General features: G+C 48.1%; 2 protein-coding genes across 4 annotated transcripts in view; one reads left to right on the top strand and one right to left on the bottom strand.

The window, feature by feature from the left end:
• The window catches only part of KDM2B (lysine demethylase 2B), a 77,721-nt gene extending 71,027 nt beyond the window's left edge, over positions 1-6,694 (top strand). Inside the window, exons 17-21 of the mRNA XM_056859463.1 lie at positions 594-1,270; positions 2,263-2,426; positions 3,259-3,420; positions 4,309-4,527; positions 6,484-6,694. Of these exons, the coding sequence (XP_056715441.1) occupies positions 594-1,270; positions 2,263-2,426; positions 3,259-3,420; positions 4,309-4,527; positions 6,484-6,665 (1,404 nt within the window). The 3' untranslated portion in view covers positions 6,666-6,694. The remainder of the gene's footprint in view (positions 1-593; positions 1,271-2,262; positions 2,427-3,258; positions 3,421-4,308; positions 4,528-6,483) is intronic.
• Positions 6,695-9,894: 3,200 nt separating this feature from the next.
• Positions 9,895-20,734, bottom strand: RNF34 (ring finger protein 34). Of its 3 annotated transcripts, none has more exons than XM_056859456.1 (6): positions 20,712-20,734; positions 14,273-14,491; positions 12,992-13,384; positions 12,746-12,805; positions 11,081-11,282; positions 9,895-10,154 (listed from the first exon to the last, which is right to left on the bottom strand). In XM_056859456.1, the coding sequence occupies exons 1-6, from the start codon at positions 20,715-20,717 to the stop codon at positions 9,964-9,966; spliced, it is 1,071 nt and encodes a 356-aa protein (XP_056715434.1). In that variant the 5' UTR covers positions 20,718-20,734; the 3' UTR covers positions 9,895-9,963. The 3 variants fall into 3 exon arrangements, with proteins under 3 accessions (XP_056715434.1, XP_056715435.1, XP_056715436.1); XM_056859457.1 differs by having other exon boundaries at positions 9,895-10,151; XM_056859458.1 differs by lacking the exon at positions 12,746-12,805.
• Positions 20,735-23,332: the final 2,598 nt, after the last annotated feature.

Below are 23,332 nucleotides of genomic sequence, written 5' to 3'. Positions count from 1 at the left end.
CCTGGAGAGCCATGGAGAGGGGCTGTGGCTAAGTGACAGAGCATCTGCTTGGCATGCAGAAGGTCCCAGGTTCAATCCCTTGCATCTCCCATTAAAGGGACTAGGCAAAGTGGTGATGTGAAAGGCTGCTGCCTGAGACCCTGGAGAGCTGTCTGAGTAGACAATACTGAGTTTGGTGGACCAAGGATCTGATTCAGTATAAGGCAGCTTCATGCGTTCACGTGATCTAAACCAAAGCTTCTTAAACTGGGTCGTGACCCCATATGGGGTCACGTAACTGAATGTGGGGGTCACGGAAAATTTGCTATTGTCTTTAATAAATGGTAAAATTATATGTATACCAAAGAATTGTTTTAAAATACATTTCTTTATGATTTATTAACAGTAAATGTTTGATTTGTATACCTATTTTATATATTTATATACACGGAGTTGCGTAAAGATTTCTTGGGCGAAAAGGGGTCGCAAGTGGAAAAGGTTTAAGAAGCCCTGATCTAAACCAGTGTCGTTAGTCCCCAAGTGTAATTTAGCACCAGACCCCTTTCCCGATCCGTGCCCCCTGTCGTTCTGAGCCCTAAACGTTTCCTTTGCAGAAGCGGTCGTGGAAGCCGACAGACGACCGAACCTTGCTGGTGAAGCCCCTGCGGCGCTTCAAGCAGGAGCCAGAGGAGGGCCTCCTGGAGGAGCCGCCCAAGAGCAAGGAGAGCGACCAGTCCCGCTCCAGCTCCCCCATGGCCGGGCCCAGCTCAGAGGGGGCGGAGTCCCGCAGCGACAAGAAGAAGTTCAAGATCCGGCGGAAAAACCGCGTCCCCAGCAAGGAGCTGAGCAAGGAGCTGAGTAAGGAGCTCAACCAGGAGATCCAGAAGACCGAGAACAGCCTGGCCAACGAGAACCACCAGCCCATCAAGTCGGAGCCAGAGAGTGAAAACGAGGAGCCGAAGCGCCTCCTCTGCCCCGAGCGGCCCCATCGCTTTGGCAAGGACTTGAACGGGGCGCCCCGGGAGCTCCGGCCCCAGCTTCTGTCGAACCTGCGCAGCAGCAGCCCCCGGGTGATCGCCCGGCCTCCCCCCTCCCTCTCGCCGCCCAAGTGCGTGCAGATGGAGCGCCACGTCATCCGGCCGCCCCCCATCAGCCCCCCTCCGGACTCGCTCCCCCTGGATGACGGGGCTGCCCATGTGATGCAGCGGGAGGTCTGGATGGCCGTCTTCAGCTACCTCAGCCACAGCGAACTCTGCGTCTGCATGAGGGTTTGCAGGACTTGGAACAGATGGTAAGGAGTGGGGGCGGGGGAGGGAGGGGATGTCTCGGCCACTGCGAGGGCTAGAGCTCTTGAGGTGAACCTGGACAGGGGGCAAGCGTCACCCCTGAGCTGTGGTTTCAGTGGTACATGCAAAACTCTGGAAACGCCATGCGTGGAATACATTGAACTGTGTTCTCAATATAAATAACTGGCTGGTTGAGTCTTGCAAGGAACTCTCTATAATTCCCCGAGTTAAAAACTTTGCTCGGCCATAAAACTGCCTTGTCTTCCTTTTGCAAAGTCTGGGGCTACTCGGTTCATGCTCTGTCCCGACAAGGAAAAGCCAATTTGGGGTCTTGTGTGTCTAACCATCAGCTAGAGAACAGATGATGCCAAGTCTGGAGACCAAGTCCTATGAGGAAAGGTTGAAGGTGCTGGGTATGTTGAGCCTGAAGAGGAGAAGATGTGAGAGGGGATATGATAACCATCTTCAAGTACTTGAACGGCTGTCATATAGAGGAGGGTGCCGAGTTGTTTCCTGTTGCCTGAGAAGGTCGGACCAGAACCAACTGGTTGAAATTAAATCAAAAGAGTTTCCATCTATACATTAGGAAGAATTTTCTAATAGTTAGAACTGTTTCTCAGTGGAACAGTCTTCCTTCGGAGGTGGTGAGCTCTCCTTCCCTGGAGGTTTTTCAGAAGAGGTTAGATGGCTATCTGTCAGCAATTCTGATTCTATGACCTTAACCAGATGATGAGAGGGAGGGCATCTTGGCCATTTTCTGGGCTTGTAGTAGGGTGTGTGTGTGTGGGGGGGGTAGTTGTGAATTTCCTGCATTGTGCAGGGGGTTGGATTAGATGACCCTGGTGGTCCCTTCCAACTTTGATTCTATGGTTCTAAGTCTCAGTTTGCACTGACATTCTCCCTCCCCCCCCCTTTCTAGTCTCTAGTGGTTTGGGGGGCTCTTGAAGTCAGAGTGTAGGTCTCTGTGTTCCATGATGCTTCCGCCTTCTCTCCGTAGGTGCTGTGATAAGAGACTGTGGACCAAAATAGACCTAAACCATTGTAAATCCATCACTCCCCTGATGCTCAGCGGCATTATCAGGAGGCAGCCGGTCAAGCTCGACCTGAGCTGGACAAACATATCCAAAAAGCAGCTGAGCTGGCTCATCAACAGGCTCCCAGGTACGTGCGGGAAAGGAAATGGGCCGAGCCTGAGCTGGGCAGACCAGGGAGAGGGTCGGTTCTAGGAAGAAGCGTGGAGGGCTAGGTCAGAGGGGCTTGGGGTGGCAGAGCAGGGCCTTCAGCTACCGGGAAGATCGAAGACAAGCCCCTGGCATTTGGCTTTCCGAGTTACAGAAGGGAGAAGAAGAGTTGGCTTTTATAACCTGCTTTTCTCTACCACTTAAGGAAGAATCAAAGTGGCTTACAATCACCTTCCCCTCCCCACAACAGACACCTTGTGAGGTAGGTGGGGGCTGAGTTTGGAGAAAACTGTGACTAGTCCAAGGTCACCCAGCAGGCTTCATGTGGAGGAGTGGGGAATGAAACCCGGTTCTCCAGATTAGAGTCCACCACTCTTAACCACTACACCACTCTGGCTGGGGGCCATATCTGGGATTCTGCCTTGCCTCACTTCAGGTCACAGGTGCCACTTGGGGTGCAGGAATTTCTTTCTAGTGGGGGGGGGCACACATGCAACCATGCGCTCCAGAGAGGCCCTCTCGCGTATCGAGGGCTTGAACTCAGCACGCTTGCCTAGAAGGCCAGCTGGCCGGCCACTGTGACTTCCCATCTAGGAATCGGGTTCCTTTGTAGCAGGTGTTCGTTCTCCTTGGGCAGAGAAGACTGGTGTCAGAGAGAACCTTTTCAGACTCTAGTGGCAGACTTCCTGAGAGTAGGTCTGCAACTCTCCCGGCCATTTGGACTGGCTTTTAAAAGGTCAAAGCAGCAGCTCTCCAGAACCCTGCTGCCCGCTGCCCCCAGCACCCACCGTTGTGCCTACTTCCCTCTCCAGGTCTGCGGCATCTGGTCTTGGCAGGGTGCTCGTGGATTGCCGTGTCCGCTCTGTGCAGTTCCAGTTGCCCCCTCCTCCGAATTCTGGATGTCCAGTGGGTGGAGGGCTTGAAAGACGCACAGATGAGAGACCTCCTGTCGCCGCCAACTGACAACAGGCCAGGTAAAGGCTGTGGGCTGGGAAGGATCCCTCTGCATTTGGGGAACGAAAGGGCGTCCTGTGCTCCAGGCTGTTTGTGCTTCCCCCAGATGTTGTCAGGCACCTGAACGGAGGTAAAGGAAGGAGTTTTCTCTTTGGAACGGAAGAGAAGGCTGGAGCCCTGGCAGCACACACATCATCTCTGTGGCATTATTCTGGCTGTTTGGGTGTCCCATGCCTTTCACTTGGTTGCCTTTTTCAAAGTCTTCCATATGTCGTTGGTTCTAGCAGCTGCCCAGAGACAAAAATTTAGAAGATGCAGGAGGACTGGGCGGGGAGGAGGGTGGTTGCTTGTTAGAAAATCACTTCCACATCTCTCAAACCCCCACGGCCAGCCTCCTTGGTGGTTTTGCTTTCCACATGCAGGGAGATGTAAGGGGGGGTTTCCAGATGAGCACCCCACGCAATGTATTGGGTGGTACAGGGCTGTGCTGACTGTACCATGCGCAAATATATACAAAACACATACCACTCTTCAACCGGATGTGATGAATTATATCATTTCAAAAAGGTGATTTATAATTCAGCATATAGATTAGCACATGTTGCTAACCCATATGTTGAATTATAAATGACCTTTTTGAAATTATAAAATTCATCACATCCAGTTGAAGAGTGGTATGTGTTTTGTATATATTTGCTTTGGGTACCACTCCCCCGTTGGTATTGTGGACTGTACTGTGCGCTGCCTTTTGAGCTGGCTCAGAACCCAGACTCTTCACAGCGACATAGGCGAGAGGCCCAAGCAAAGCCCTTAAGAGTCCTGCTGATTCAGCCCAGAGCACCAGGCAGACACTTGGCCGTCGAAATTACGACAACCCCCTCTCTCTCCCTTCGCCGTTGGGGGCACAGGCCAGATTGACAACCGGAGCAAACTGCGCAATATCGTGGAGCTGCGCCTGGCTGGCCTGGACATCACGGATGCTTCCCTGCGCCTGATCATCCGGCACATGCCACTGCTAGCCAGGCTGGACCTCAGCTACTGCAACCACATGACGGATCAGTCCATCAACCTGCTGACAGCCGTGGGCACCACCACGCGGGATTCCCTAACAGAAGTCGTCTTGCAAGGTAGGACGAGACTGTCCACCTCATGTTCGCAGAGGCCCCACATGCGAGACTAGAGCATTTACTGAAAACATAGGCCAGTAGCCCCTCTCCCTGCCTGTGCTGCAGGGCCAAAGGTCGGTGCAACACAGGCCTTATCTTCCAGAAAGGTTATTTAGCGGTGTGCAGTTGGTGCTGCATCAGCACAAGAATGGCCGGCAGGTGGAAGCAATAAGAAGGAACTTGCATCTCCTTTATCTGTTGTCCCCTAATTTAAGCTTCCAGATAGCTGAGGCACCTTTCTCCCTTAGCCTTTTGGGTGTAGGAGTTAAGAATTAGCAGTCCTAGGAGCCCACCCCCTCTTTCCCCCCCCACCTCATAGCTTCTTCCCCAGTAGAAGATAGGTTCAAGACCTCTTTCCTAAGACCTCTGTAATGCTATTAGCCAGAAGATGCCCAATGCATAATATACCCAGAAGCTAGCATAGTGTCAAGGTTAGACTAGGACCTAACATAAGAAAGGCTATGCTGGATCAGACCAAGGCACATCAATTCCAGCAGTCTGTTCACACAGTGGCCAACCAGGTGCCTTGAGGAAGCCCACAAGTAGGACGACTGCAACAGCATTGTCCTGCCTGTGTTCCACAGCACCTCATATAACAGGCATGCTCCTCTGATCCTGGAGAATAGGTATGCATCATGACTAGTATCCATTTTGACTAGTAGCCATGAATACCCTCTCCATGAACATGTCCACTCCACTCTTAAAGCCTTCCAAGTTGGTAGCCATCACCTCATCCTGGGGCAGGGAGTTCCACAATTTATATGTTGTGTGAAGAAATATTTCCTTTTATCTCTTTTGAATCTTGCACCCTCCAGCTTCAGCAGATGACCCCATGTTCTAGTATTTTGAGAGAGGGAGAAAAGCTTCTCCCTGTCCACTCCATACCATGCATAATTTTATAGACCTCTATCATGTCTCTGCTTAACCACCTTCTTTACAAGTTAAACAGCCCTAAGCGTTTCAGACGCTTTTCATAGGGCAGGTGCCCTAGAAGACGAGTTCAAATCCCTCCCCAGCAGTGAAGCTGACTAGGAGACCCTGGACTGGTCACATTATCAGCCTAATGCAGGGGTCCCCAACCTTTTTGAGCCTGAGGACACCACTGGAATTACAAAATGTGGCGATAGGCACAGCCACAAAATGGCTGCTTGCAAGAGGCAGGGCCAGCAGCTTACCTTCAGTCACACAGTAAAGATTGTTGTGCTGCGGTAGCAGCTGCTGCCAAAGCAGTGTTTTTAAAAATCTGCACAGCCAATCAAATCTCCAATGGCCAGTCAGAAGCTCTGCTGGGCAAAAGCTCGACCTAGCCCCATGTACAATTGGTGGGCACCTCATCATGAGCATCCAGAAAATATGTGGGTCTTTTTTTCTCCCCCCCCCCCCGTTCTTAGACTGAGGTCTTGAACAATAAAACCATAAAACTCTAAGACCCATCTCTAAAAACATCTCCCTTCGTCTCCTCTTCAGCCTCCAAAAAATGAGCTACAAAATAGGTACGCTGAGGGTCAGAGTCCTCTTAGAGGAACTGAACCTTTTGCTCCAAGGCTGCTCGAGAAGATGTGGACCATTTGTTAAAACATGGTATAATCCATTTTAGCCTAAGTTGGTATGTGTAAGGACAGTGCAAAAGGATATGTACCAAGGAGTCCACTGACTGAAGAGGGCAGGGACACAGCAATTGGCGGGCACCAAGATAACTGTCAATGGGGTTGTGGCACCTCTGGGCACCACATTGGGGGGCTGTGGCCTAATGTATCTCACAAGGTGGTTTCAAGGAGAAAATGAAGGGAGAATCACGTGTACACTAGGTCCTTCAAGGGTGGGGTAAAAATCCAATAGCTGGAGCTTGCAATTTCTTGTGACAACCATCAGGCTACTGCTGCTGCTCTAAGCCAGCCTCCCCTTGTTCCCCAACAGACTGCAATCAGGTGACCGGCCAGTGCCTCTCCTACTTCAAGCGCTGCGGGAGCATCTGCCGGATTGACCTGAGGTACTGCAAGCAAGTCACCAAGGAGGGCTGTGAGCAGTTCATAGCCGAGATGTCGGTCAGCGTTCAGTTTACCCTGGTGGAAGAGAAATTGCTGCAGAAACTGAGTTAGTATTTTCAGGGGCCTGCTTGTAAATAGTCCTGAGAAAGGACTCCAGGAGGAGAAAGAGGGAATTTTATTTTTGGTTGGGAGATACCAGATAGCCCACTCATCAAAAGGTGCAAGACTGGACAGAAACCTGTAGGATTCAAGCCACCTGCAGCGACTGTTTCAGCCTCTCGACCCAGGTTCTTTAATTTCCAATGACGACAGTTAAGGATTGTTCATGCCTGGATTGGGGGTGGGGGGCGTTACCCCTGTTTGAGGACCATCACAGCCTGGGAGCATGTGAACTTTCAAAAATGTTGTGGCAGATATCAGAAGCAATGTTGATTTTGGTGTCAGTAATGGGGGTCATATCCTGCATTTTTTGCCTTTTGAACACTTTTTGTTACATCTTACATTGTGCAGAACTATTTTTGTACAAATTTGTTTAAAAAATTATTTATGGAAAGTTTTTGAATGCATTGAAAGTGTTTCCCTTTGGTTTCAAGCTGCCAAGTTTTATGGTTAGAGAGAATTTAACCTGAACTTCATAGATAATGGCCTGCTTGCCAGAGGTAGGCCTATTTTATGAATTAGGGCATCCTTAAACGAAAAGCATGTTTTATTGGAAGTTTTATACTCTGCTTTGTACAAGCTGGGAACACCCTAAGCATGTTGGGGAATGGCAGTGTAATGCCCAGTCCAAGAAAGGTGTATTTGTATAAAATTCATCTCTCAGTTTTGGGACTTCCAACTAGAGTGTTTGCACAGAGGAAGGTACTTGAAGTCAGCATGGAGGTGCTCAGAGGGGTGTATAATGCATATATACCACACGCAAGCAGTTTTGGTTTTTTTATTTTCTGGTTTGGAAGTACAAGTTGAATTCTTTTCTTCCCAGTTTAAGAAATCCTTGGTTGTAAAAATTCAGCCTACATAAGTGCCATTGTTGTCCAGTGGTGTTCTCCCCCCATAGGCCAGCCTTCCTGGCAGTTTTATCTCTGTTGAATTTGTATAAATAATTGTACACACAAAAAAGGGTTGCTGTTGAATTTTTATTCACGTATGAATGCTGACTAGGGATGGAAGTGTCTTAAGAAGAGGAAGAGTTGATTTTTATATGCTGACTTTCTCTACCACTTAAGGGAGACTCAAACCGGCTTACAATCACCTTCCCCTCCCCACAACAGACACCCTGTGAGGTAGGTGGGGCTGAGAGAGCTGTGACTAGCCCAAGGTCACCCACCTGGCTTCGTGTGTAGGAGTGGGGAAACAAATCCAGTTCACCAGATTAGCCTCCGCCACTCATGTGGAGGAGTGGGGAATCAAACCCGGTTCTCCAGCTCAGACTCCACCGCTCCAAACCACTGCTGTTAACCACCACACCACGCTGGCGCTCTTAACTTCCTGAAGCGCTGCTTTTAGGGAGAAATGCGGGCAGTACTTCACCTGCTTTCCTCCTCATGGAGTCAAACAGCTTTTGCTGCTGTGTTCAACAGCATGACTTGACTCAAGCCAGCAGGGTACAGTGGTTAGTGTCAGACTAGCATCTGGGATCTCGAACCAATCCCCACTCTACTGAGGAAACTTGCTGGGTGGTCCTTGGGCCAGTCACCCACTCTCAGCTCAGCCTACCTTGCAGGGTTGCTGAGAGGATAAAAATACAGAAGTCACTTTGGGTCCCCATTGGGGAGAAGGGCAGCACATAAAAGAAAAGAAAATTAGCTACCTTTTGGCCCAGAACTTTTGGTTACAGACACCTCAGTCTAGATTTTGTCACTTCCCGTAGCCATAAACGGGAGCAGGCACTCCATTCTAAACTGCTGCGGGGGGTGGGGGGGGGGTTGGCCTTTGAAAGGGACCTGCCATGAGAAGCTGTACAAGTCATGCAGCCTTAAGCCTCTCTCTCCTACTTCCCAGCTGAGTATAACAAGGTTTTCAAGGCTCCATCTCTACCACCTGCTAGCATCTGTGTTGGTCTTCCTCCATGGGCTGCACAGAGACTTCCAGAGGAGTAAGGACTGGGAAGACGCAACACTTGGCGCACACAGGATTAAAGAAACTGGCAGTTAACATAAACCTGCCAGTTGCAGTCAAACTCAGCCCACTGGGGAGATCAGAAGCATTGTGTGTGTGTGTTAAGTGCCATCAAGTTGCTCTGTCTCACAGCGACCCTAAGAATCAATGTCCTCCAAAATGTGCTCTCCTTAACAGCCTTGCTCAGGTCTTGCAAATTGAGGGCTGCAGCTTCCTTTATAGTCAATCCATCACTTCCTCTTTTCCTGCTGCCTTCGACTTTTCCTAGCACAATTGTAGCCCCATTATAAAGGAGCTTGGGCTATTTACGCAGCCTTTGCATTGCATCCTTTGCATTCTTCTCGGGCTGTTTTAGCCAAAGGACTTAACACCAAAAACCCAGCCAGTCAACGTACATTTATTTAACAGCCATTGTTCAGAATGTTATGATATGCTACATTCTCATTACACAAGTGCCCCTGAACAAGGACTGGAATCATTTTCTGCACTTTCTGTCTAAAAATAAAGCCATGTCTTGCTCCCTTCTGAAAAATAAGTCAGTTTTAAAGTCTGAAAGTCACACGCACTTTTGCCTCAACCCCACCCTGGGAATTATGGCCATGGCTTTGGATTAATCTGCTTTTAGATACAAAGCAAAGACTCTGGCCTGTTGTGCAGAAAAAGGGTATGTGGAAGTGCCCAAGGGAAGAGGAGGGGCTTTATTAAGCTGCTGTGCCTACATCAAAGCATCTCCTGCTGCCCTCAAAGCAAACTCCTGCTTTCCTTTTCCTAAGTTCTTTTCTAGAGTACCTCTTACCTACAGCCCCAGGCGCTGTCTGCGCCACATGTAAAGACACCCATGGAGGCAGCAATTCCTCTCAAGCTTTCAAGAGCGACTACGAGTTCCGCTGCCGAGGGACTATATTCAAGTCTCTAGTTGCACTGCACTGCACTGAACTGGCTCTTCAATGGGACAATACACTGATTTCAAAACACGTGCACATCATTCTGCTCCCTCTGCTCCGTTCTGTGACCCTGTTGCCGCCGTATTCTTCAGAAGAGAGCAATCTGCAGCATTACAGCTGCTGCAAGTTCGACTCAACCACCGCCTGGTTTCCCCCACAGAACTCTGTCCTTCCAGGGCATCTGTCTGCCAAAGCCAAAGGACACTGGTCAAGCACCTAAGCTCCGGTCTGGGCTGCTATGAGTTACTGGAGGTCTACTGTGAAGCCCCCTTCCTTGACGGCTGAGGCCTGCACCCACCCTGTAGAAGAAAGCATGGCGGGAAACCTCCAGCTCCGGTCTCCGCCATTCATGACTTGAACACGTGCACAGCTCGTACAACATACTGGCGGCAGATGGGACATTCGCTCATGCGCTTGCCACACTTGGTGCACGTGACCATGTGGCCACACTCCAGCAGCACACAATCAATGACGGCATCCATGCAGATCCTGCAGAGGTTGTCGTCCTCGTCATTCAATGGAGTCTTCTCTCCTTCTGCTGAGGCACAATAGAGCCACGCTTAGACAGATGGAAGCCACAAGAGAAGCCTGCACAACTTCAAGCTTCCCCATAATGCATGATCAACTGCTTCACTGCAGGCTTGTTTATACCAGTTCGTACATGTCTAGATTGATACTGAAGTAGATGGGGATCTGTAAGGACAATTTAAATTTCTCCCTCACCCTTACAAACAAACAAGACAGTGCAAGACTGCTGCATTGAGCTGTATCTTGCCCACCTACCCTTGAATAACTTTCCCACATTCCTCATCTAGCTCTGAATTAGGCAGTACAGAAGGGAGGTATTTTAAGAGGTTAAAAAGAATCCTTGGAAGAATCATTAATTAGTATCAGAGGCAGTGTTTTGCCTCTCATCCTAATTAATCCCACACTCTTGGTTTTGGAGAGTCAGCACCCATAAAAGTTTTCAGCGTCCTTAAGGAATTCTGGGTCAGACGATGAGCACCTCATGGTATACGTCCTGACCTGAATCTCACATCCGCTTTCAGGACATGAGTCTGCTAGGGGATGAACCAGAGAGGTGCGACTTCTGCCTCTCCTGCCACAAGGACGCTTCACTGCCCATAACATTCCATGATTCCCAAAGGGCAATGAGCATTCTGAGTCCTCACAGGGCACTTTTGGAGAGTTTTCAGTTTACAAACTAGTGCTTAAACCTAGGCCATTGCCCAAGTATACAGAGACCCCACCTTGCCCATAGACAACCCTGCTGTCCCACTGCCCTGACAGATGCAGTTTGCTTTCAGTCTTGCTTTCTGGCATTAGCAGGTTCAAGCAGCCTGACAGATGGGGGATATTTCTGCTATTCCGTTATAACCCAAGCCAGGTATTCTCCCTCCCTCTCCTCTTAAGCAAGCCCTCCTCCGGCAATTGGGAGCATAAGCAGAAATACAGCACACTTACGGGTCCTGTGATTGGCCTCTGTCTCCCTATACAGCCGGCTCACTTTCTCCACCAGCTCCCATTTTTCACAGCATCCTGAGTAGTTAACGAAATTCCGAGCCAGTATTTCCTTCAACTGGCGGACGGTTAAGCCTTCAATCTCGTCCAGGCTTGAAAGATCAGAGAGTGAGGCCCGTGCACGCTTTCTGGACTGTCCTGGAATCTAGAACACAGAGTCAGTCTACTAACGGCACTTAAGGCGGGAGAAGAACTGGAAGATCCTGCCAGCTAGCAGAAGCTGAGCAACATACACCAAGTTTGTTCCCCATTCTGCACACAGGTACATAAGGCCTGTGACACCCAGAGACCTGAGTCAAAGGAATCTTGTCCTTCAGCTCTTAGTCTGCAGGTCATGGCCTTGAGCTGGCAGAAGATCAGCTAACACAGACAGAATACCTGGTTGGTACCCAGGAGCCTTCCCACCACTTCCCTGTTCAAGACACACAGAATATAAATAACCATCTGCCTGTGGGAGCCAGCATGGTATAGTGGTTAAGGTGTCGGACTAGGATCTGGGAAACCCAGGTTCGAATCCCCACTCTGCCATGGAAACTTGCTGGGTGACCTTGGGCCAATCACACGCTCAGCCTTGACCCTGGCAAATAGTTGGATGGGAGACCTCCAAGGAATACCAGAGGCCTGATGCGGAGAGGTCACCGTAAGTCAGCTATGACTTGACAGCAAAAACAAACAAACCTAACAGCCTGTATGCCTTACATGGGGCATTAAGGTTCTTGTTGCCAAGAAAGCCTAAGAACACACATTAAAAAGTCAAAAGGGGGGGGGAGGCGGAGAGAACCAAGTGAGCCTTGGACTTGGGGACGCCAGTTATTCCCTTAGGTAATTTATATTCTGCCCTTTCTGTTTTGAATATCTGTGATGGCTGATGATATAGTGAAACTTTTAATAAAGGAAAGGGCAAGAGTCTAGTAGCACCGTAAAGACTAACAAAAATATTTTCTGGTAGGGTATGAGCTTTCGTGAGCCACAGCTCACTTCTTCTCACAAAAGCTCATACCCTACCAGAAAATATTTTTGTTAGTCTTTAAGGTGGACTCTTGCCCTTTTCTACTACTGCAGACAGACTAACACGGCTACCCACTGTGAATTATAATAAAGGAGTTAAATACAAAAGGGGGAAGAAATATAATAAACAGCCAAACTCTTCCTGCCCATTGGGGTCGCTGAGTAATCCCTGCTCCAGATCCCGTATTTCCTGAGGCATTAAATCAATTAAAGCGTGACACTGTTTTGGCCCCAAATCCATGTCACTTCCTTCCAAAGAAACCCTGGCAGCATCAGCCACCTCTACATGCAGAAAGCAGGTGAAAGCTCTATTTCAGCACTGGATGACTGGACACCGTATCAGTGCTTGATAGTAAACCAGTGCGTTGCTTCAGAATGTCATTTTAAAGGTAACTTCCTATTCGTCTTCGGTCTTCTGTGCAGTTCCACATTGGGACTGCGCACGCGCAGGCCAGCCATCGGAAGATTTCTATAGCTTCTAGTCACTAGATAGGGGGCGCCGTGTCCTCCGCGCATGCGCACGCCTTCCCGCCAAAGCGACGCAACGTCGGAGGTCGGCGCCCCCTATCCCTCAGTTCCCATTTTCCATTCCCCTCTTACCTGCTCATCTGCCTTCTCCTCCTCTTCGCCAGGGTCTGCCAACAGTCTCTCATTTTGTCCCTACGTGCACAAAAGCACAATGGTTACCCCCCCTCACCTGCCTTTGACAGAAGAAAAGACCCAGGATGCACTTGGCCCTCCATGCTGCAATTCAGACTGACAGCCAAAGGATTGGATTTGAGCCCCCAGTTCCAGCACCCCCTGGGTTGAGTGGGGCAAGAGGAGTCCACACTCCTTCTTACGTACCTGTACCTGAACTTCGTTTCCTGTGCTCTCGTGCCTATTTGCAAGCTCACCCTGAGAGGATGACCCAGATCCTGACAGAGGCATGGGATGTGCAGAAAAACTAGCAGTCTGTGAGCGTGCCGTATACAAGCTGCCAGTGTCTGTATCCTCCGCAGAAGCCAACCCATGATGGCACATGACAAGGTCCACCAAGTCTTCCTTTTCTCGACAGGTATCTGTCGGGATATTCCTAAGAACCAGATACTGGCGCAGATCTTTTATTTTCAAACGCATCAGCTGGGGCCGCTGAAATGCTGTATCCTGCAACAACTGACAGGTGGAGCATCTTCGCAGGTTCTCTTGCAAGACTGAACACACAGAGCAGAAGTCCTTCTTGCACTCACAACACACGTGCTAAGACAGCAGATAAAGGGGGGAAAGCAAACAGAACACTAGATCATTGCCCTAAGTACAGCCAACTAACTGTCCAGCATCTGCCTCGTTCCTTCCAGCACTTCTTGCAGGATCAGTTCAGAGCATGAGAGATCATAGAATCATAGAGTTGGAAGGGATCACCAGGGTCATCTAGTCCAACCCCCTGCACAATGCAGGAAATTCACAGCTACCTCCCCCCACACACACACACCCAGTGACCCCTACTCCATGCCCAGAAGATGGCCAAGATGCCCTCCCTTTCATCATCTGCCTAAGGTCATAGAATCAGCCTTGCTGACAGATGGCCATCTAGCCTCTGCTTAAAAACCTCTAGGGAAGGAGAGCTCACCACCTCCCAAGGAAGCCTGTTCCACTGAGGAACTGACCTGTTAGAAAATTCTTCCTAATGCCTCGACGGAAACTCTTTTGATTTAATTTCAAGATCAAATTTTCACATGATATCTGAAGAAGTAAACTGTGGCTCACAAAACTCATACCCTGACAGAAATTTGGTTAGTCGTTAAGTTGCTACTGGACTCTTGCTCTTTTCTGCTGCTACAGACAGACTAACACGGCTATCCATCATGATCTATCACATTTTCAATTAAGGCTGAGCCAGGCCTCTCTCCTGGGGCCTCTTAGTATACAAATACACACACATATACAGGGGGGACAGTGCTTGGTTGAACAATCCAATGCTTTGCTGATTACTGTCATGCCTTCTTGCACACACTTGCACACACACAGACATCCAAAGAAGGGCACTGATATCTCCTCCCAAACCAAAAGGGAGGACTTATTTCAAAGGGGATCAGGAGGAAAAGTGATAAAAGAGAACAATCTGATGCCGGAATGCAATAGACTCACCTTTTTCCTGAACACTGAGAATGAAAGGCCACACGCTTTGCAAACTATATTGGCTCCTCCTGCTGCTGAAGATGTGTACACAGTGAAATCGGTGTTTGGTGTAAACCTAAATGGGTTTGTTCCACCTCCAAATCCAGACTGCTGACCACGAACAGCTCCGGTGCCCATGACTTCATTCAGCAACCCACAACAGGAAGCCCACATGGATGTTGCTCCTGCCTAAAAAAGACACACACAGGAAAAAGTGCTTGTGGTTCCTGAGAGCCTAGAGGCCTTTCTAGACAATAAAAAACACACACCTTGCTCAGAGCTCTATGAACTGCCTGGAGAGATGCGCATACCCGTGTTGGCTTATTACAGCTTATGGGGGAGGGGAGAGATGAAGACTGGTTAGAACTAGGAGACAATTAATGCGTGACTGAAGAAGGGAGGAAGTCCAACCTGTGTATGTGCTGTCTAGTCACAGACATTTTGGAGGTGGTTTGCCATTGCCTGCCTCCATGTGGATGAGAGAAACGTGACTGGCCCAAGGTCACCCAGCAGGCTTCATGTGGAGGAGTGGGGGAATTGATAAGAGTCCAACCAGATAAGAGTCCAACCACTCTTAGCCACTATACCACGCTGACTCCAACCTACTTGAAGGAAACTGCTGTGAGACCCTTCCTTGGACCTGAATGATGTTAGCAACTCTCAGCTCATCACAAACATTTCTGACTGGGGCAAGGCACTTGAGCAGGTAGTTGAGGAGGATTCTTTAGAACTGCCTCTGTCATCCTAAGGGGCAACCTTCACCAGGAGACAGACAAGAGGAATGCAGCTATCACTGCTGGACCTCTCACATTGATCATGGAGTCTGGCTGGCTGGTTGTGATGCGCACTGGGGTACTGTGCTCCAGTGACTGCATCTTTACCTCTAGCCAACAGCTAGCATAGAATACATTATACCCCCTCCCCAGCGGGAAAAGGGGTGATAGACATATTCCCATTTGCCACTTTAAACATGAAAAAGCAAAATATTTTCAATATGGCTGTGGTAGCACCTTCTCACTGAGTGCTGGAAAAACAGAGGAGAGCAGCCTACAACAGAAATGCTACCTTCACACAAACTGCATAAGCTAGGAACTATTCCTAAATTTGTGAACACAAAAGCAGGGGTTCTGCCTTTCTGTAGACTGTACATCTAGTTTGTTTTTAACAAATTATTCCAGCATTTAATGAGTAATTATGAGACCACCTGCCAACATTCCCGGGTCTTAAAAAATACTGACCACAATTCCAGTAAGGATTTTGCATAAGAACCCCCTCATAGAATCTGAGCAATCCTTAATCCTACAGGCTATACCTTAACCACAGATTATAAACTATTATATTAACAGTTGACTCTGCAGCCGTCATTTCATTGGAGTCACACAGCCCAGTACTTAAGGATGCTCTTGTACACTTCTGGAAATCATTTTAAATGTGAAAGCAAAACAATTTAGGATCCTTCCATGCTAAACAGTAAATAAAACAGAGACAACACTATCACATTAAAGAATGCAATGAACCGAGAAACAGAATGTGCTGGATAGTGGAAACGGGATTAAACCCCAAGCACAGGCCTTTGATGAGTCACTCCCACCCTCAAGAGTTACCCAAAGGACTCAGTGTTCTCCTGTTCTTTTGCAACATTTGGGCAATTTCTCCTACCATACGTACAAAGGATGTAGGTGGCATGTTAATCAGGCCACCCTTTTGGACAACGAAACCTTGTGATCTCCAGATTCCAGACCCGTTGTAGTCTTTAGCGTTTCCTCTCTCCTATCCAACGAAAATAAAATGGGGAGAAGACTGCCCCAGATGTTGTCACTCAAGACTACAAACTAAAAGGGAAAGGGAAGGCAGAAAGAACCTAGGTACTGTTTTGCTCCTAAGTGGCTCAGTGGCAGAGCACATCCATTGCACACAGAGGATCCTCAAGAAAATCCCCATCATAGGCAGCAAAAAGGAAACAAGTTTTGAGACAGCCCCTTCTCTGCCTGAGACCCCCGTGAACTGCTGCCAAAGAATACTGAGCTACATGGACCAGCTTCATATGGTTGTAATGATTCAGAGATAAAAGACCTAGCTTGCAAGAGCCCAGCTGCAGTCATTTACCACTCTGAGTGGGGTACAGTTTAGGTTGGGCATTTGGCCAGTCAAATAATGGTCAAGTATTTTTAAAGCATTAACTTTGTTTAGAACAGCAAAAAAATCAATAGGCCTTATAACTATATTAATTATAAGCACATTAGATGACAGAGCTATATCCGTCTAAATCTGTTGACTTCAATAGATTTAGGATGGTGTAATTCTGCCTAGGGTTGCACTATTAGGCTGCAGTCCTACATACACTGACTAAGAAGTAATTCTGAGCATGCATTCATGGGTTTGCACTGTTAATATGAACAATGAGATTAATGTTTTAACATTCTAGTGGACTGTGATTTAAGGATGACCTCACAGTTCTTTTCTTTGGTTTTGATCCAGGAATACCAGGGACAGCCCAAAGCAAGTGACCCCAACATGGGGCCTGCCAACATCTTTCCTGATGCACACCGACTATTTTTGGAAAGTGGGTGGGGTCAAGTGGGTCTCTCCCCGTAGGGCTTCTGATTGGTCACTGGATATTCGATTGCCTGTGCAGATTAAAATAACATTTCAGAAACAGCTGCCACCACAGCTTTATTCTCTCTCACTCCTCTTTCCCATTATACTTGTTAAATTACCCCTCTTCTCCCTGCATCGGGGGTTCCTCTGTGTGGTTGGCTCCACCTCCTGCGACAGTCATTTTGTGGTTACGCTCACCACTCTGTGTCAGAATTCCAACGGCACCTATACAGGGGACCCCTGGCCTATGGTTAAATTCCTTTGCTTTTCAAAAGAAGCAAAAACAGGACAACGAAGAAACAAGTACATTTGGAAACCCTTGCAATGAGGGCAAAGGGCCAGTAAGAGAAGTTTTGCTCTGCTGCTAGGGCAGTGCCCAACTGCTGCAAGGTTGGGGGGGGGGGTCAAGCAGCCCTCATACTTGCCCTTGCCAAGAAAGGACACTGTAATGCAACTTAAAAGTAAGTTGCCACTGACACAGTGGCATAGTAAGCTTTATGGAATATCTGACCACAGCCAAGCAACATGGGGTCAACTGACAAGATTTAACAAATCAAACGGACTATTGTAGAACTATAGATCTAGCAGGTTCAGTTACATTGGAATTCATTTCTGTGCCATTTACTGGGAGCTGGGAGTACAAAGAAAGGAGTGAAAGCTACACAAAGTCATACGGACAAGACGACACCCTCTACAACTCGAGCAAATGTGTAAATACATATTGGACTAGTTAGTAGAGAGAGTAAGCTTCACTCTCCCCTACCAAATGTAGGAACAAAATAAAAGGATTAAAGTAAACCTTCAACCTCTATTCAACCCACAGCGTGGGGTGGAACAGCCCTTTAACTGGCTGTTTACAGTTCTTGGGGACCCTGGATGCCTTCCTACAGTATTGTACCTACATTGCCAGATTGATTTACTGTTCATCACAAATCTCGACACTGCACGCTAAAATAAACACAGTTCTCCTAGGATCATGTACACAAGTGATCATAGAGAAGTTTACAAAAATTAAACTACAAATGGAGAATCCAAAAATTAAACTACAAATGGAGAATCCAACAGGTAGAGCCTCTACTTGGCATGCCAAAAGTCCTGGGTTCAATCACCGGTTCTCCAGTTAAAGGGAATAGGCAGGTAGGTGATGTGAAAGGCCTCTGCCTGAGACCCTGGAGAGCTGCTGCTAGTCTGAGTAGACAATACTGACTTTGATGGACCGAGGGTCTGACTCAGTATAAGGCAGCTTCATGTGTTCAATGCAAAACAGAACAATTAAGACTCCATGATAAAAGCAACAGCAAAAGGGAAAGTTTCCACGAATCCCCAAATGCAAGGCAGAATAAGAGTATCAAAACTGGTTGATGAAGAGAGACCAGGAAAGACAAATACCAACTTTTCAGGCAGCGCATCCAAGAAACCACAAAAGAGGCCATGCTCCTGGGGAAGAGCAGTTTTGTAGCTTGGGATGCTGTTGCAGCCATATCTACAAAAGCAGGCTCAAGTCTCCTCTGTAACAAACAGCTCCTTTCATCGACTTTGACTTGTTGAATAGCAAGTTCATACAGCCAGTCATCTATGCCCTGGTTATATCCTGATTAAATTACAGTAATGTGCTCTACATAGGACTGGCCTTTTGAAATTTCAGTTGCTTTCTGCTATTTTCCATTATATGTGCCTGTGTTTTATTATCTGCTGCTTTTTTATGATGGACAATCCCATTTGTTTTGTCTGTATGTATTTAATTAAGTTGTTTTTATCGGACTCGAGAGCCAGCATGGTGTAATGGTTAAGAGCGGTGGACTCTGATCTGGAGAACCAGGTTTGATTCCCCATTCCTCCTCATGAGCAGCAGAGGCTAATCTGGTGAACCGGGTTAGTTTCCCCACTCCTACACATGAAGCCAGTTGGGGGACCTTGGGCTAGTCACACTCTCTCAGCCCCACCTACCTCCCAGGGTGTCTGTTGTGGGGAGGGGAAGGGAAGGCGATTATAAGCGAGTTTGTTTCTTCCTTATGTGGTAGAGAAAGTCAGCATATAAAAACCAACACTTCTTCTTCAAGAAGAATATAAATAGGGAAGGAAGGAGAGCCGCACTGGAAAGTCTTGTAACCCTCATATGGTGATTCAAAGAGAAGGCAGTCCCCCAAGATTCTCAGGATACAGCCCTCATACGTTTTTAAAAGCTAAAATGAGAACTTTGAAAGAGTACAGAATCGAGCTGGTTACCAGCGCAAATGTTTCAGAACAAGAGTAATGTGTTCCCACCAACCCAGACCATCAACTAGGATGTGGCACTCTCCGCCACCTGCAATTTGTCATTTTTTAATCTTCACAAAGCAGTTTACAAAAATTAAATATAGAATAAATCCAACTAAAACCATGCAAAACAGATAAAAGCCTCGATGTGGCACTCTCCGCCTGGCGCAGTTTGTCATTTTTTAAATAACAGAAATTCCACACACCCTTTCAGCGCCTATTCCTCACCTTTGCCATTTCCACCAAAGAAGCTGGATGAGAGCGCCCTTAAATCCTTTCCATCACCGAACCCAGATTATTAATCTGCTGCAACAAATCTGACAAGGAGTCTAAGAAAACCACGAAATAGCTGGTTAGTCCCACCCGTTCGCCACTTTCTCTACGTCCTCAGGCACGTATTTACACAGCCGCAACAGGCAAGAAGGGGAAGAGGATGCAGCCAGACACCAGCCTTCTCCCCTGAAGCCAACCCGCCCCGAGAACACCGTCCTCAGGCACAGCAAAAAAGCTGCCGCCACGGCCAAAATGACTGCAGCCATCCCAATCCACTGTAAATCCTACCAAGCCAAAGGGGCACTTAATCCCACACATGAACACATGAAGCTGCATTATACTGAATCAGACCCTTGGTCCATCGAAGTCAGGGTCTCAGGCAGGTGTCTTTCACATCACCTACTTGCCTAATCCCATGTACCATTGCACAGGATTGCAGTGTTGCATCTTTTAAGCAAGGCTCTTCCTTCTCCGTTGAATGAAAAGAAACTAGGCAGTCCCACAAGCCCACCCCAGTCGTGGTTTCCTCCTGGGGAGGAGAGGGACGGGGGTGCCTCACAAACCCACCCTGGTATACAGGCAATTTATACAAACCCTTTCAGATCCACCTTACCTCTCCCCTTCAACGGTGAACCCCTGTTCCTCCCCTCCCCCAGAATGCCCCCAATTTTCCCCAGGGAGCATGTGGGGCATTTTAACGCCCCCCCCCCAACCTGAGTACTGCCCTTCCCCCTGTTGTGGCCAGGAGAGAAAGAAATACACTGACAGTGGAACAGGCTTCCTCGGGAGGGGGTGAGCACTCCTTCCCTGGAGGTTTTGAAGCAGAGGCTAGATGGCCATCTGTCAGCAAGGCTGATTCTATGACCTTAGGCAGATGATGAGAGGGAGGGCATCTTGGCCATCTTCTGGGCATGGAGTTGGGGTCACTGGGGGTGTGGGTGGGAGGTAGCTGTGAATTTCCTGCATTGTGCAGGGGGCTGGACTAGATGACCCTGGTGGTCCCTTCCAACTCTATGATTCTATGACGGGGGGGGGGACCTGGGCCAGGGCTTCACTGCAAGGCGGGGAAGGAGGCTCCCCGTCCACCCTCCGACCCAAGGCAGGCCGGGCATTCTCCTCCTCCTCACGCAGGCCCCTTCTTCACAGCTTCCTTCTTGCGTTGTGCTCCCCACTTACACCCACCCTCTGAGAAAAGCGAGTTCTACCACTAGGCCTCTCAGCCCCGCCTCTCTAGCCGAGACATCCCCCCCCCCAACGTCACTCCCCGGCCGCCGAGGTTCACCTTCATGGCCGCTTCGGCGTTTCCTTCCTTCGCCACGGCGACGGCCGCCTCAGCCCGCGGGGTTGGGGGGGGGGAGGGAACGGGGGGCAGGAAGCGACCGGGGGAAGGGCGCCAACCGCCCCAACGGCTCTCCTCTCTCGCCGCCCCTCACGCGCACGCGCGCCGCAGCCCCTCCGTCGCCCTGAAGGGGGGGCCTCTCGCGCCTATGGGAGAGGAGGAGCCACAGAGGACCCCCTGGCGCCACCCGCGCGTACTCATTGGCTGCCCTGCGACCAATGGGAGTCAATGCTTCCTCCGCAGCGCTGCCAATCAGCAAGGAAGAAGCGGGAAAGGGGCGGGAGGAAAGGAGAGTCCTTTGTTTTTCGATTGGAGGAAGAGGAGGGGTGGGAATAGAGAAATAAGGAAGAGTCCGTTTATCACGGAACTGGGTGGGGTGCGTGACGCCATAGCCCTTGGTATTGTTTTTCATGCGTCTGTCTCTCCTTTCTAGCGAAACAGAACTCAAGGCGCCTTATAGCATGTGTAGAGATAGATAAAAGCTATATATACACACACATCTATAGATAATAGAAAAGGGCAAGAGCCCAGTAGCGCCTTAAAGACTAACAAAAATATTTTCTGGTAGGGCATGAGCTTTCGTGAGCCACAGCTCACTTAGAAGTGAATTTCCTGCATTGTGCAGGGGGCTGGACTAGATGACCCTGGTGGTCCATTTCTACTACAGGGTCATTTCTACTACTGCAGACAGACTAACACGGCTTCCCACTGTAAAACATCTATAGATAGAAGCCAAAATGACTAAACTGAGGCTATCGTACTTCGGTGACCTTATGAGAAAACAAGAGTCACTGGAAAAGACAATCATAGGAAAAGTTGAAGGCAGCAGGGAAAGAGGAAGACCCAACAAGAGATGGGTTGACTCAATAAAGGAAGCCATGGCCCTCAGTTTGCAAGACCTGAGCAAGGCTGGTAAAGATAGCACGTTTTGAAGGACATTGATTCATAGGGCCGCCATGAGTCGGAAGTGACTTGAGGGCTCTTAATACACACACAGTTAGATAAAATATAATTTTTAATACTAATATGATAATATGTATGTGAGATGACACAATTATATGGATTTCACTGTGCTTGGGGACAAAGACAGACATGGGGGCAGGGTGGGGGGTTAGATATTGGTGTTACAGAAAAAGTGGAAGCTCATAGTGCAGTGCGATTGCTGAATTTGCTGAAGCAGACAAGTTTTGCTGGGGAAACAACATTGAGATGAGCTTATTAGGAACCACGGCGTGCTTTTTAAAACTCCCAGCAGCAACACACTGCTGGTTTTCTTTTAATTTTTTTTAATTTTCCAAAAAACAAACACATACAACATATAATACACACTCCATATACATAATCAATGCTCCACGCCTAAAACAAGATCTTCATCCACAACCCTATGAGCAGATACACACCATTCTATACAATCTAGCTGGTTTTCTGTCTGTTTACCCCACAGTTGCGCTATAACATTTAAAGCCTGCCACTACATGAGTGGGTCGCAGAGGTTCTTAGCAGCTGTGCCATTGGAAAAACCTGTACAAGAGAGATTTCTGATGATGCTGTCACATCCAAAGGGCACCTTCACTGCACAGTAAACTAGATCATTAGGAGAGAGCCTTGTGGAAAGCTGTTCTGCTTAGTGTCAGGATTTGCCTTTTTCATGCTCCTCTCTTGCATGTGCAAGAACTAACAAGATTACTTGGTCATGCTGCCTGCCTAGGGAGGTAAACCTCTCTCATGTTTCTATTTTTATCCTATCACGTGCTCTTAAAATTACAAGAGAGCTATTAGTGTGCTTGCCAGATGTAGGAAACATAAAGCAAATTATATTATCTCATGTAAGTAAATAATACAAGGGGAGAAAGTCATAAAATAACTCAAAGCCCTCAAACCTTTAACACCAGAGTAATTATGCTCTACATCTGCATCCTTGCTAATAATCCACTAAATGAGGATAGATTTAGGAAAACAATTCAAAGAACAAATCACAAATGGATTGAGAAAATGGGATCTTCATATTAAATATGAAACATTTATAACTATGCAATATGTCAGGTATGTAGCACCTTCATTCACAAAAAATTGCTTATCTGAAATTTGTATCTGTCTTCTGGAAGCCCTTTACAAGTGTGACAAAATGCAATTTATCCATAGATTGTCATTTATGTTCTCCTTAATAACATATTCCCTTACCACATGTTCACACAGCGTAATATATACATAGATACCTTCTAACCGTATTTAGGGGAAATAAAGACCAAAAAAGAGAATGCGGACAGTCACTCTGGTTTTAGAGTTGTAGTTTGCCGCATCGAAATAACATTGCAGTGACACTGGACTCCTGCTTAATTTGATTCCCCAATCCTCCACGTGAGCGGTGGACGCTAATCTTGATGAGCGAGGTTGGTTTCCCCACTCCTACCCATGAAGCCAGCTGGGTGACCCTGGGCTAGCCACTGCTCTCTCCGCCCCATCTCACAGGGTGTCTGTTGTGGGAAGGGGATTGTAAGCCGGTTTGATTCTTCCTTAAGGGGTAGAGAAAGTCGGCATATAAAAACCAACTCTTCTTCTCCTAC

Source organism: Euleptes europaea, chromosome 13, assembly GCF_029931775.1.
Source record: "Euleptes europaea isolate rEulEur1 chromosome 13, rEulEur1.hap1, whole genome shotgun sequence".
NCBI classification, from domain to species: Eukaryota; Metazoa; Chordata; class Lepidosauria; order Squamata; family Sphaerodactylidae; genus Euleptes; species Euleptes europaea.
Note: the sequence above shows the minus strand (reverse complement) of the source record. Positions and strands in the feature narration are given on the sequence as shown.